This window comes from Clavispora lusitaniae (genome assembly GCF_014636115.1).
Source record: "Clavispora lusitaniae strain FDAARGOS_655 chromosome Unknown tig00000003_pilon, whole genome shotgun sequence".
Classification (NCBI taxonomy): Eukaryota; Fungi; Ascomycota; class Pichiomycetes; order Serinales; family Metschnikowiaceae; genus Clavispora; species Clavispora lusitaniae.
The window spans coordinates 1,592,118-1,603,780 of record NW_027093975.1 but is presented as its reverse complement, the minus strand read 5'-3'; the positions used below and the strand labels follow the sequence as shown (position 1 = coordinate 1,603,780).

Genomic DNA, 11,663 nt, shown 5'->3' with positions numbered 1-11,663 from the left:
ATATAGATCCTTGAGAGCGAGCGCATAAAAATATCTGAGAGTGTGCTTGGAATAGAGAGTAAACTGAACAAGTGGTTACGGATTGAGTACGTCTGAAACATTATGGCATTCTTATTACTCCAAATTTGTTCAATTGACTCAAACAGTATGAATGACACTTTTTGTATTAACATAATGTTTTATCTACATTTAACTTTGAAATCGAATAAACTCATTGTATTTGGGACTGAATGGCTTCTTGTTGGAAGAGCCTTTTGTTTCTTGAACTGTTGAAGAACTGAATTTAAATAGAATTAAGCTGGTCTCAGACAGCACTCTCCTAACTGGAAATGGGTGTAACAATGACTAACTCTAATTGATACCTGCGTGCCACGTCAGCTTTGTGTTTGGATTTGCCGGAATCACTGAAATGAAATGCAAAAACTGCATTGCTCTAACCTCATTCCACCACATTAGTTGACGTCGTTACAACTTTGGTTGGGCGTTATACAACTCGTCCCTTTCGTTTATACGCACCGCGCCACTTTTTGTAAGTGCACGGGCCAAGTCATTGATCAAGTCATCGACATTTTCAATTCCAATGCACAAACGAATCAAATCTTCTGGGAAGTCACGTTCTTCACGAGTCTTGGCGTCGATCGAAGCATGAGACATCTTGCAAGGCATTGAAATCAAGGAATTGACGCAGCCAAAAGACACGGCAATGCCAAAAATCTCCGTCGCCTCGACGATTTTCTCTGATATCTCAATAGAACCTGTCTCAAAACTCAACACAGCACCTGCACCAGTACACTGGCTTTGGTGCAATGCATACTGCGGGTGTGAACGAAGTCCAGGATACCGAACTTTGAACCCGGCCTGGTGTAAAAATTCTGCAATCTTCACACAATTCTGTTGTTGGCGTTCGACACGAACGGCAAGGGTACGCAATCCACGACTCAACAACCACAGGTCAAAGGGGCTCAAGCCGCAACCGGTCGAGTTGATCACAAAATAGATACGCTCAGCCAAAGCCGGGTCACGCGTAGCAATGATACCTGCCATGATGTCATGATGTCCGTTCAAATACTTGGTGGCTGATTCATAGTGAATATCCACACCCAAGTCGAGCGGGGTCATCAACAAAGGGGTCATCATAGTATTGTCAAAGACAACAATAAGATCCGGGTTGACAGCATGAGCGTGCTCTGTAATAGCTCTGACGTCACACACCTTGATCAACGGATTCGTAGGAGACTCCAAAAAGATCATCTTGGTGCGCGGAGTGATTTTGGATTTGAGCAATTCCGTGTTGGTTGTGTCATAATGGTTCACAGTCAAGTCTCCTTTCTTGTGCATATACGTCAACAAGCGGTGGGTTCCACCGTACAAGTCGTCACCAGCAATCACTTCGTCACCAGGCCGAAGTAATCTGACAATGACATCGAGACATCCCATTCCGGACGTCACGGCAAAGGTCTGCGTGGCCTTCATGATCTTGGCCATGTGGTTCTGCAAAAACGTGCGTGTTGGGTTTCCCGAACGTGTGTAGTCGTATTCGCCCATGTTGGAGAGCGAGTCTTGCTTGAAAGTGGCAGATTGGTATAATGGGGGAACACTGGCGTTGTGCTGGTCGCCAGACTTTGTCCACACCAACTCGGTTTCAATACTGTATTTTTTGCTCATGGTGCTGTGCTTTCTTTTTTTTGCGATCTATTTTGCGTTATTAGATGGCTCTAGTGTTGCGCTGCGGTATAACGGTAGTAAAAGAAGTTGCGGTAGTTGAAAAAGACCGAGTGGAGTCTGCGATTAGTCACGACGTGCATACAACGATAAGATCCACAGTTGAAGGGGCCGATAACGGGAATACCTGGATTCAAAAAATAAGAAACAAAGTAGTATCGATGCAAATGGTTCAGTTTCTGATATTTGCTCAAGGCTTCGATTAGACGGTATTTGTTTGCATTTGTCTTCGTTTTGAGGGACCTGTCAAGACTGAGTCTTTTTTTATGGCACGCGCGATTACCTCAGATCTGTATATGACAAGACTTCCACACTGTGCCTTCATGAGTAAAATGCCGTCTACTGTGACTCGTTGATATTTAAGTATGTTGATTTTTCGTTCTGGCCCTCTACCTCGGATGTTTTGCTTGTATTGGTGTGTTGTTTACCAAGTAGATAATTGGGAACTCAGACAATTGAGCAGAAATGCTAATTGTACTTCTCCTAAATTGTCATTAATACATTTGCACTTCCTGGGATATTCTGCAATCAGGAAGAAATTGGCAGTATATCGGTCAAGACTATAATTGTATTTATAAGACCTTCTTGCAGTATGTTTCACATTGGCCTTTGCTACTAAGTATGCATGCCAGATACGACCAAGGTGTGTAAAATGTTGAGGCGGGGAAAACATCCTCCAGAACCTTACCCACATGTCCTACCTTGTTTTATCAAAACTCATGTCCTGGCTTTCGTCTAATTAGAATATACGCATGCAAAAATACTCCTACAAGTCCGCTCTGGTGAACTTGCGGATGTCGGTTGGCTCTGCGGCCTTCAACACCTTTCTTCCGCTCAAAGGCTCGCAAGAGTGTCTGCCCGAAACAGGCCCGGCCTTTTCCACGGGCTTGCCGTCCTTCAACTTTTGCAAGAGCTCGATGGTCTTTTCTGGGGTCAAGTCTTCATGGTAGTCGTCACCGACAGCGAGCATTGGAGCATTGACACACGCACCCAAGCACTCCACCTCTTGAAGTGTGAACAACTTGTCTGGAGTGGTCTGGCCCGGCTTGATCTTCAAAAAGTCAGTGACTGCCTTCATGATTTCATCAGAGCCACACAATTGACAGGGCGTGGTGGTGCAGACTTGGATATTGTACTTGCCCATAGGGTGTCTCATGTACATGGTGTAGAAAGTGGCCACTTCGTACACTCTCATTGGAGGCATGTCCAACATCTTGGCAACGTAGTTCATGACAGAAATCGAGGTGAAACCAATCTGGCGCTGGCCCAAGTCCAACAACGGCATGCATGCGCCCTTTTTGTACTGAGGTGGATACTTGGCAATGATCTCCTTGGCCCTCTTCAAGTTCTCGGCCGTGAACTCAAAAGGCATCTGTTGGTTGTCCTCTTTGGTGTCTCTGTGGACAGAGATTATGCTGGTTCTGGTGGACATTTTCATGGGGGCATAGCTGCCCAATCTTTTAGGCACGTAACGGAACATGATGTGAAAAGGCTACTGCTGGCAAGCGAGGAGAGAAATGCAAACAGCCGGTTCAGATGTTTTTCTTCAATGTTCTTAAGCGGTACTGGCTCTTTTTTTTGCGTGTGCGTAACCTGAAAATGGGGAGTGCTCATTGGCTCAAGGTCTGCACCCGTACCTCTGGTCTGGTCACCTACAAGACACAGAATACAAGACAAGTACGAAGAAATGTGTATCGGCCCATGACACAGAAGAAGATGTTCGGAATAGCGTCATAATAAAGACCGTAAGAAAAAATCCCAAAATGGGTGTGTTTGGCGTGAAAAAGACAGTTTGAAGGCGCGGACAGTAAGTGAGACTAGAAAGAGGAAATTTTCGCAATCGATAGAGTTGAGTTTGAATATGAAAACATACGGTAGAGTTTTAACGATTAATACAGATACGGAAAGAATACTTCTCTAGAGCTTTTGAAGAAGTGCGGGCACTTTTTGCGTAACTGTTCTTGTTCTTGTATCTATTGAATACATGACAACTCCATTCCCATTTTCATTCCTCCGATCTCTTTTCTTCTGCTATTCTTCGATTTGATTTAAGAGTATACTTTGAGCTTCAGTGATGTATTCGACAGCGTTATTATGACATGAGCTCGAGGCCCCATGTTGCCCACTGATTGGGTTTTGGCACGACTTGTACACTTGTACTTTTGGAAAAGCACATAAGAAAATGCAGTTATTACTTTTCAGGCAAAAGTACAGTGTTTACCATGTACCTGGAAATGTTACCGCAAACGAAAATATGGTTTGAGTAAAGTGAAGTCTATTCTGAACAAATCTAATTATGGAGCTGGAACGGGAGACTGTCTGCAGTCGCTACTCTCACCTCAAGTAAACCACAAACCCTCTTAAGCGCAGACCTTGAAGAGATATTCAGACCGCTTGAGCATCTTTACGAAACAAGCGCAGAGCGCTCCCATTGCATCATATTCGTATAGGGGATCTAGTTGAGTTAACCTTAAAGATCGCAAATACAGAGACTGAATTGACGAACAGACATCGGGCTCTCAAAACAAGGCAGAGAGGAGGCATTCGAACAGAAAAACGGCGCAGATCAGATCATAGAAAACAATCTATCTCACGCGTATTCATACGATCCACACAAATAACCGATCTTCAAGGCTACCCAAAAAAACGGATCATCAGGTCTGCCATCAATCTACCTTCCACTTCCATCCATCAAACGCTATTAAGCAACACCTCACCGGGTTTATCTATCGACTTTCCTCGTTCAAACGCTACATAATTCGCAGTATCCACTATGGACGCCAGCCGACAAGGGTCGCCGACGCCCAGTCACCGGGCCCCAAAGTACCCGCCTGCGACAGAAACGCCGCGTTCGCCCTCACGCTCAACACGAAACCTCTCGCCGCCCAAGCTCGGCGAAGCCCAGTCTTATCCCTCGGTATCACCACGGCGCCGGTTGAATGGCCGCTCGTTGTTCAGCGACCGACATATTCCCAATCGCACAGGCGTGGATTTGCAGGCCGCATTCAGTTTATCGGCGCAGGACGTTATGCCTGAACTTCGGTCAGCCCGCCTGGGAGCTCCAGAGCGCGACGAGCGCAGCGGCAACGAGATCGAGCTCCGCAAAGAAGCAGAGGCCAACCGCACCTTCTCTAGTGTGTTGAAGGCAGAGCTTTTCGGCGACAATGTGCCGATGGCTGCGGCAGAGTTGGCTCGACCAAAAGCCGTGTCGCCCGATAGAACCAATCTGAGCGAAGTTCCCAGCACTTCAGCAAATAACATCCGTTCGGCCAACTCGCTTCCTGTTACTATTGCGTCCGGCCGCACCACACCACCGCAACCCGCGGGCGGGGCGGGCGGAAGCGGAACACCACGACAGAGCGCTAATCTCTTTACATATCAGCTGCCGACCAAGCTGCGGCCGGTATCTCGAGACTTGCTGCACGAGCTTTTCTCGCTTTCACCCGTGCGCCTGGATCTGCAGCGGTTTTTGCTCAGCCCTCAGAAAAAGACCCGCAGTATTTCCAAAGTGCCTTATCGTGTTTTGGACGCTCCCGAGCTCTCGGACGATTTCTATCTCAATTTGGTGGATTGGGGTCTGCAGGACGTTTTGGCAGTGGGTTTGGGCGACTCGGTTTATTTGTGGGATGGTCTGACACAGTCTGTAGAACGGCTCTGTGTGCTCGAGAACAAAGATAAAGTGACGTCGCTCAGCTGGATAGCCTCGGGTACCCATCTAGCTGTGGGCACGCTGAAGGGCTTGGTGGAGATTTGGGATGCCACAAAAATCAAGTGCGTGCGTACCATGACGGGTCATAAGCTACGGGTGAGTGCATTGGCCTGGAATGAGCATATTCTTTCAAGCGGTTCGCGTGATCGTACCATCTATAACCGTGACGTACGTGTACAGAGCCACTATATCAACAGCTTTGATAGTCATAAGCAGGAGATATGCGGCCTCAAATGGAACGTCGAGGAAAACAAACTCGCGAGCGGCGGTAACGACAACAATATCTTCGTGTGGGACGGGCTCGATACGAAACCGCTCCATAAATTCTCCGAACACAGTGCGGCCGTTAAGGCTCTAGCATGGTCACCTCATCAGCGTGGAATATTGGCGTCGGGAGGTGGTACAGCTGATAAGACTATAAAGGTATGGAACACCCTCACGGGCACACGCATAAACAATGTGGAAACAGGTTCGCAGGTGTGTAACCTCATTTGGTCGAAAAACTCCAACGAGCTCGTATCCACTCATGGATACTCGCGCAACCAAATCATAGTGTGGAAGTATCCGTCGATGCAGCAAGTGGCGCAATTGACAGGACACACGTACCGAGTATTGTACTTGTCATTGTCGCCTGACGGAGAGACGATAGTCACGGGTGCAGGCGATGAGACGCTACGATTTTGGAATGTTTTCGAAAAGAACAGAAACGACGAGCCGCCGTCCTCAGTCTTGCTAGAGGCATTCTCACAGTTGCGGTGAGCAGGATAATAACACTATTGGGAAATAACAAGAGATACGTATTGTGTAAAGATGTAGTCGAGGCACTCAATTGTAGATGCCATATAAATTTCGCCCAAAACAGCCTGTCGAGATGTCGGTCAGTTTACCGATCACAAAAGGTTCATCCCCGCTAATGAAAGAATTGGCCAAGTTCGATCGTGTGTGTGCAAATGAAGTGTGAACGGCATCGATGTGTCAAAGTGCAAAGTTCAATACAGTACTCTACCCTATATACATACAAAGAAGCCAAATAAGCCCGGGAGTGTAGATACGCTTATCTTATGCGAATTCCGCGTCAAACGGCATTTTACTCATCTCCGAGAGGACGCGGGGAAAAGCGGAGAAAGCCAAAGCATTTGTCAAAAAGCCACTTAAATACTGAGTGGCATCAACACTCCAGCTCCAACATCAACTACGGCACTAGGGTGAAAAGGAGCGCATACTTCCTAAAACAGACGGGGCGGCATATGTAAACCACAGCTGCTTCAACAGATATTTGTGCCGGAATCGGTGGGTTACTCATACTCGTTTTTATGCATAAAAGGCATACAGTCGCACCTACGACTTTCCTAGCCTACAATTCTTTTCCTTTTAAATTTTTGTTTCCTAGAAACAACTTCTTTCACTCACTCTATTTATTGATCATGCCAAAGCCATTAGCCAAAGATTTGTCCCACCTCTTGAGTGAGGAAGCCAAGTCCAGAAAATCTTCTCCATTGAAGAGTCTCTTTACCTACTTTTCTCAGCCTAATATGACCTACTTGGGAGGTGGATTGCCGCTTTCCGATTACTTCCCATTCGACAAGATTTCTGCCGACACGCCTAGCGCACCTTTCCCTAACGGAATTGGAGCCAAGGTCACCGACGAAGATAAGACTGTTGTGGAAGTGTTCAAAGACAAGACCAAAAACGATCCTGGGATGATTGAATTGTCGAGATCCTTGCAGTACGGTCATACCGAGGGTCAGCCAGAGCTCATCAATTTCTTAAAGGAGCATACGGAGCAAATTCACAAGCCTCCTTACGAAGATTGGGGACTTATCTGTTCTATTGGAAACACCCAGTCGTGGGATGCCTGTTTGAGAACATTTGTCACTCGTGGAGACGCTATCTTGGTGGAAGAACACACCTTTTCGTCTGCCTTGGAAACGGCTGAGGCGCAAGGAGTGATTCCCGTTCCAGTTCAGATGGACAATGGCGGTATTATTCCGGAAGCTTTGGAAAAGTTATTGGACAACTGGGTGGGACAAAAGCCCAAGATGTTATACACAATTTGCACGGGCCAGAACCCTACTGGCTCTTGCATTGATGCGGAAAGAAGAAAAGCCGTCTACAAATTGGCCCAGAAGCACGATTTTATCATTGTGGAGGACGAACCATACTACTTTTTGCAAATGGAACCTTACACAAGAAACCAGGATGAGAGAAAGGCTAAGCACGTGCACAGCCACGAGGAGTTCATCAAAGCTATGGTGACTTCCTACCTCTCCTTGGATGTCGACGGTAGAGTTATCCGTTTAGACTCTGTATCGAAGACGCTTGCCCCCGGCTCTAGACTTGGGTGGATTGTAGCGCAAAACAGCTTGTTGGAGAGATTTGTGAGATTGCACGAGGTGTCGATCCAATGTCCTTCTGGTTTTGCTCAGTCGTTGTTGAATGGATTGTTCCAAAAATGGGGACAAAAAGGTTACCTTGATTGGTTGATTGGCTTAAGAGGGGAATACACCCACAAGAGAGACGTTGCTATCGATGCTATGTATGAGCATTTCCCACAGGAAGTTGTTCAGATTGTTCCACCTGTGGCGGGTATGTTTTTCGTTGTGCACATTGATGCTTCAAAGCACCCTAAGTTCAAAGAGTTTGGTGAAGATCCTTTGAAAGTAGAAGAGGCTGTTTATGAGAAGGCATTGGAAATGGGCTGTTTGATGGTTCCTGGGTCGTGGTTTAAGGCAAATGGCGTAACAAACCCTCCTCAGCCTCCAGTTCCAGAAAATGAAGAGCATAAGCATAGTATTTTCTTTAGAGGCACCTATGCGGCCGTTCCTTTGGATGACTTGAAAACTGGTTTGGAAAAGTTCGGAAAGGCAATCAAGTTGGAGTTTGGCTTGAACTGATCTCCTGGTGTTGATCTATTCCGAAGTAGAAAATGAATAAACTATTCGCCAACTGCCGTATTTTCATGCTTCATGAATCTTTGTAATTTTCTTTCTTCTTCTATTGGCCATGAACATTTCTGGTCTCAGTTTCAAGCTGTCTGGCTTAAGTTACCTATATGCATCCTTCATCTCTGTAAAGTCGCTTCTACTTCATGCAAGTAACAATCGCGAAAGGTGATTATCACAGACGTTAAACGATACTGTTCCAATTGACAGACTATGCATATTATAAAGCTACCCTGGCTCGGGCATAGAGGTGTGTTTCCTTCTATTGTTATATTTTCAACGTGTCTTGTACTAACTCTGCAGCTGAACATCGCTCCATAGAATGCTATTCTCTAAGCATAAATAACGACGGTACCAAACTAGCATCGGGAGGTTTGGACGGCAAAGTGAAGATATGGGATGTCCAGTCCATTCTCCGATATAAGCTGGAATCAGAGCAGCCGGAAATGAGCTCGCTTCAACGGCGCATGGAAACACAGTCGGCTCACGAGTTGGAGAGACCTTTGGCATCCATGACTAGACACAATGGTGTGGTGACATGCGTCAAATTTTCACCTGACGGGCGGTTTCTAGCTTCTGCGTCTGACGACAAAATCGTGCTCATTTGGGAGAAAGATGACGATCAGAATCGGCCCAAGCAGTTCGGGGAAACTGAGGCAGATTTGGAGCATTGGACAGTGAGAAAAAGATTGGTTGCTCACGACAACGATGTCCAGGATATTAGCTGGTCTCCAGATGGAGCACTTCTCATCAGTGTTGGGTTGGATCGGTCCATCATCATTTGGAGTGGTACAACTTTTGAACGTATCAAACGGTACGATATTCATCAATCGATGGTCAAAGGAATTGTGTTTGATCCAGCTAACAAGTTTTTTGTCACTGCTTCTGACGATCGAACAGTCCGCATTTTTCGATACTATAGAAAGTTCAATGATGTTTCATCCAGCAATTATGAGTTCCAGATGGAGCAAATCATCATGGATCCTTTCAAGAAATCTCCTCTCACCTCTTATTTCCGCAGAATGTCTTGGTCCCCAGATGGCCAACACATTGCCGTTCCTAATGCGACGAATGGGCCAGTCACTTCTGTGGTCATTATCAACAGAGGTAATTGGGCCACAGATGTTTCTCTCATTGGCCATGAGGCTCCGTGTGAGGTGTGCTCGTTTTCTCCTAGAATCTTTCGTCTTGACAAGTCTGCAAAGACGGAGAAACTTACAACCATCCTCGCGTCTGGGGGTCAGGACAGAACTTTGGCGATATGGAGCACTGCTTTGACGAGGCCCTTAGTGGTGGCAGAAGACATTGTACAGAATTCCATCACGGATATCTGCTGGTCTCCTGATGGAGAAAGCCTTTTTTTGAGTGCTTTAGATGGATCTATTACTTGTGTGGCTTTTGACAAAGGTGAATTGGGTGAAGTGGTGAGCGAAGATGTGAATGATTCACAGCTCGTTCGCTATTGTGGTACAAGAGACTCGGCTATCTTCCCCGAAAGTGCAGAACAGCTACTACTAGAGAGTATCATGGATCTGACCGAAAGTGCTTCGTCGCAGAAAATTCATTCTACTCAGGGAGAGCCTTCGCAGAAGGTGAATACTTCCAGCATCACAAAGGATGCGGCTAAACAATCTTTGAACCATGTAGAGGGAACATCAGCCAAGCCAAATGATACGAGCGATAATTCAGCAACACTTTCGAAACATGCTTCCAATGAGAAGTCTTTTAATTTGATAGAGGCAAGACAATCACCTAAGCCGACACTCTTATCGCAAAAGGTTAAGATAATGAAAAATGGAAAGAAGCGTGTGGCTCCTTTATTGGTATCACAGTTATCGGGCTCGTCGAAGTCAAGTTCAAGTATTCCTAGCTCGACCAAAGTGTCTAAGCAATTTGATATTGCTTCGAAAATGTCACAAACTTCATATTTCTTGCCGAGATTAGGTCTACAGACCAGTGTACATGGACTTCGACTGCGAGCAATAAAGCAAGACGATGAAGACAAGAACAGGGACCAAGATAACGATAATGAAGACATGGGTTTTGATGAATCCCACGCATCTCGAATGCAAGCAATCTCAACTGCTAGCGTGAGAAGAAAAATTCGAAAGTATAAGAAGTTTCTTATGGAACTGAGATATCCTACACCTTTCAAGATGGTTTCTCTTCTTCCTGAAGTCCTTTATAAAGACCAAGCTGTCATGAACAACGAATTGCATAAAATCATACATATCAAGGATATGCAAGTGCTGACAAACTCAGATTTAATTAGTACTGCGGCACTTGATTCCATCAACGAAAACCTACTCTTCCGTGTGATTGTTAACAGCATAGAACACATGGGTAAACCATTTACTGATCTTTTAGAACATGAAGAACTGCACCAGAATGGAATGGATTTGGATGAGAAAAACGACTACGTTACTTCTATTGTCGAGATCCGTAATGGCCTGGAATGGGCCGAAGATGACGAATCCATGAATATGGATGTTACACAAAGGGTAGACTTTCAAGATCCAACGCAAGTCATTGTGACGAACGATGAGAAGGCTTCTCGAAAGAGTTACATATTGTATTTCCCTTTCAAGATCCAGCAGGTTGTGCCGATTATTTTTGAAGGAAAGCTAGCATTTTACGTTCTAGTTTCCTTCCATGGCACTGTCCAGATTATTCGAGCTGAATCTGGTATTTACGTTACACCTTCTATGGAAATGGGAAGCAATGTTGTTGTAGCAAAGCAAAACGGAGCTTATTTGCTACTCTTGACAAGTTCAGGTCTATTATTCTCTTGGAAGTTTCCCAACTATGGAAAGGGCCAAAGAATGATAGAAGCAGTTTTAAAAGGTGTTTCGGTTGCGCCAGCACTCAATTGTGAAACTGCATTACCAGAGACGCTGGAACACGTCGAAAAGAAAAACATCCTGGTTCCACACGTTTCTGTGGAAAATCTTAGAGCTCTAGAAGTGGATGAGCGAACAGGAATGCCTTATATTATTCTCGAGAATTCTAGTACAGTGTACTCTTATTGTGCGAGTATGATGATTTGGACAAAAGTGATGGACTCTTGGCATTACTTGTGCATAAATGAACAAAAAAATAGCGGTGATTTATTCCCAAACACTGCGTCCGTGGTCATGGAGAAACTGTTTAATGACTTTCAAGAAAAAGTGCAAAAAGGAGCAAGAAGCAAATATACGTTCAACGAATCGAACCAAGAGCTTCAAGAATCAATGGCCTACCGGCTTCGGGAGTCTATTGAATTTATCAATGCGTGAACGTATATTAAGAGA

The 11,663-nt window shown here is 45.4% G+C and overlaps 5 protein-coding genes across 5 annotated transcripts; 3 read left to right on the top strand and 2 right to left on the bottom strand. All coding sequences in view use genetic code 12, as the record gives it.

Annotated features, from left to right (window-relative positions):
* Window positions 1–465: 465 nt before the first annotated feature.
* FOB63_000740 (cystathionine beta-lyase) lies at window positions 466–1,665 on the bottom strand (the record flags this gene model as incomplete). Its single annotated transcript, XM_002619582.2, has 1 exon — window positions 466–1,665. The coding sequence occupies one exon, from the start codon at window positions 1,663–1,665 to the stop codon at window positions 466–468; it is 1,200 nt and encodes a 399-aa protein (XP_002619628.1).
* Window positions 1,666–2,488: 823 nt separating this feature from the next.
* Window positions 2,489–3,202, bottom strand: FOB63_000739 (uncharacterized protein; the record flags this gene model as incomplete). The annotated part of the gene is made up of 1 exon (XM_002619580.2): window positions 2,489–3,202. The coding sequence occupies one exon, from the start codon at window positions 3,200–3,202 to the stop codon at window positions 2,489–2,491; it is 714 nt and encodes a 237-aa protein (XP_002619626.2).
* A 1,293-nt stretch (window positions 3,203–4,495) lies between these two features.
* CDH1 (Cdh1p) lies at window positions 4,496–6,190 on the top strand (the record flags this gene model as incomplete). Its single annotated transcript, XM_002619579.2, has 1 exon — window positions 4,496–6,190. The coding sequence occupies one exon, from the start codon at window positions 4,496–4,498 to the stop codon at window positions 6,188–6,190; it is 1,695 nt and encodes a 564-aa protein (XP_002619625.2).
* Window positions 6,191–6,744: 554 nt separating this feature from the next.
* ARO8 (bifunctional 2-aminoadipate transaminase/aromatic-amino-acid:2-oxoglutarate transaminase) lies at window positions 6,745–8,325 on the top strand (the record flags this gene model as incomplete). The annotated part of the gene is made up of 1 exon (XM_002619578.2): window positions 6,745–8,325. The coding sequence occupies one exon, from the start codon at window positions 6,745–6,747 to the stop codon at window positions 8,323–8,325; it is 1,581 nt and encodes a 526-aa protein (XP_002619624.2).
* A 494-nt stretch (window positions 8,326–8,819) lies between these two features.
* On the top strand, window positions 8,820–11,648 carry HIR1 (Hir1p; the record flags this gene model as incomplete). Its single annotated transcript, XM_002619577.2, has 1 exon — window positions 8,820–11,648. The coding sequence occupies one exon, from the start codon at window positions 8,820–8,822 to the stop codon at window positions 11,646–11,648; it is 2,829 nt and encodes a 942-aa protein (XP_002619623.2).
* Window positions 11,649–11,663: the final 15 nt, after the last annotated feature.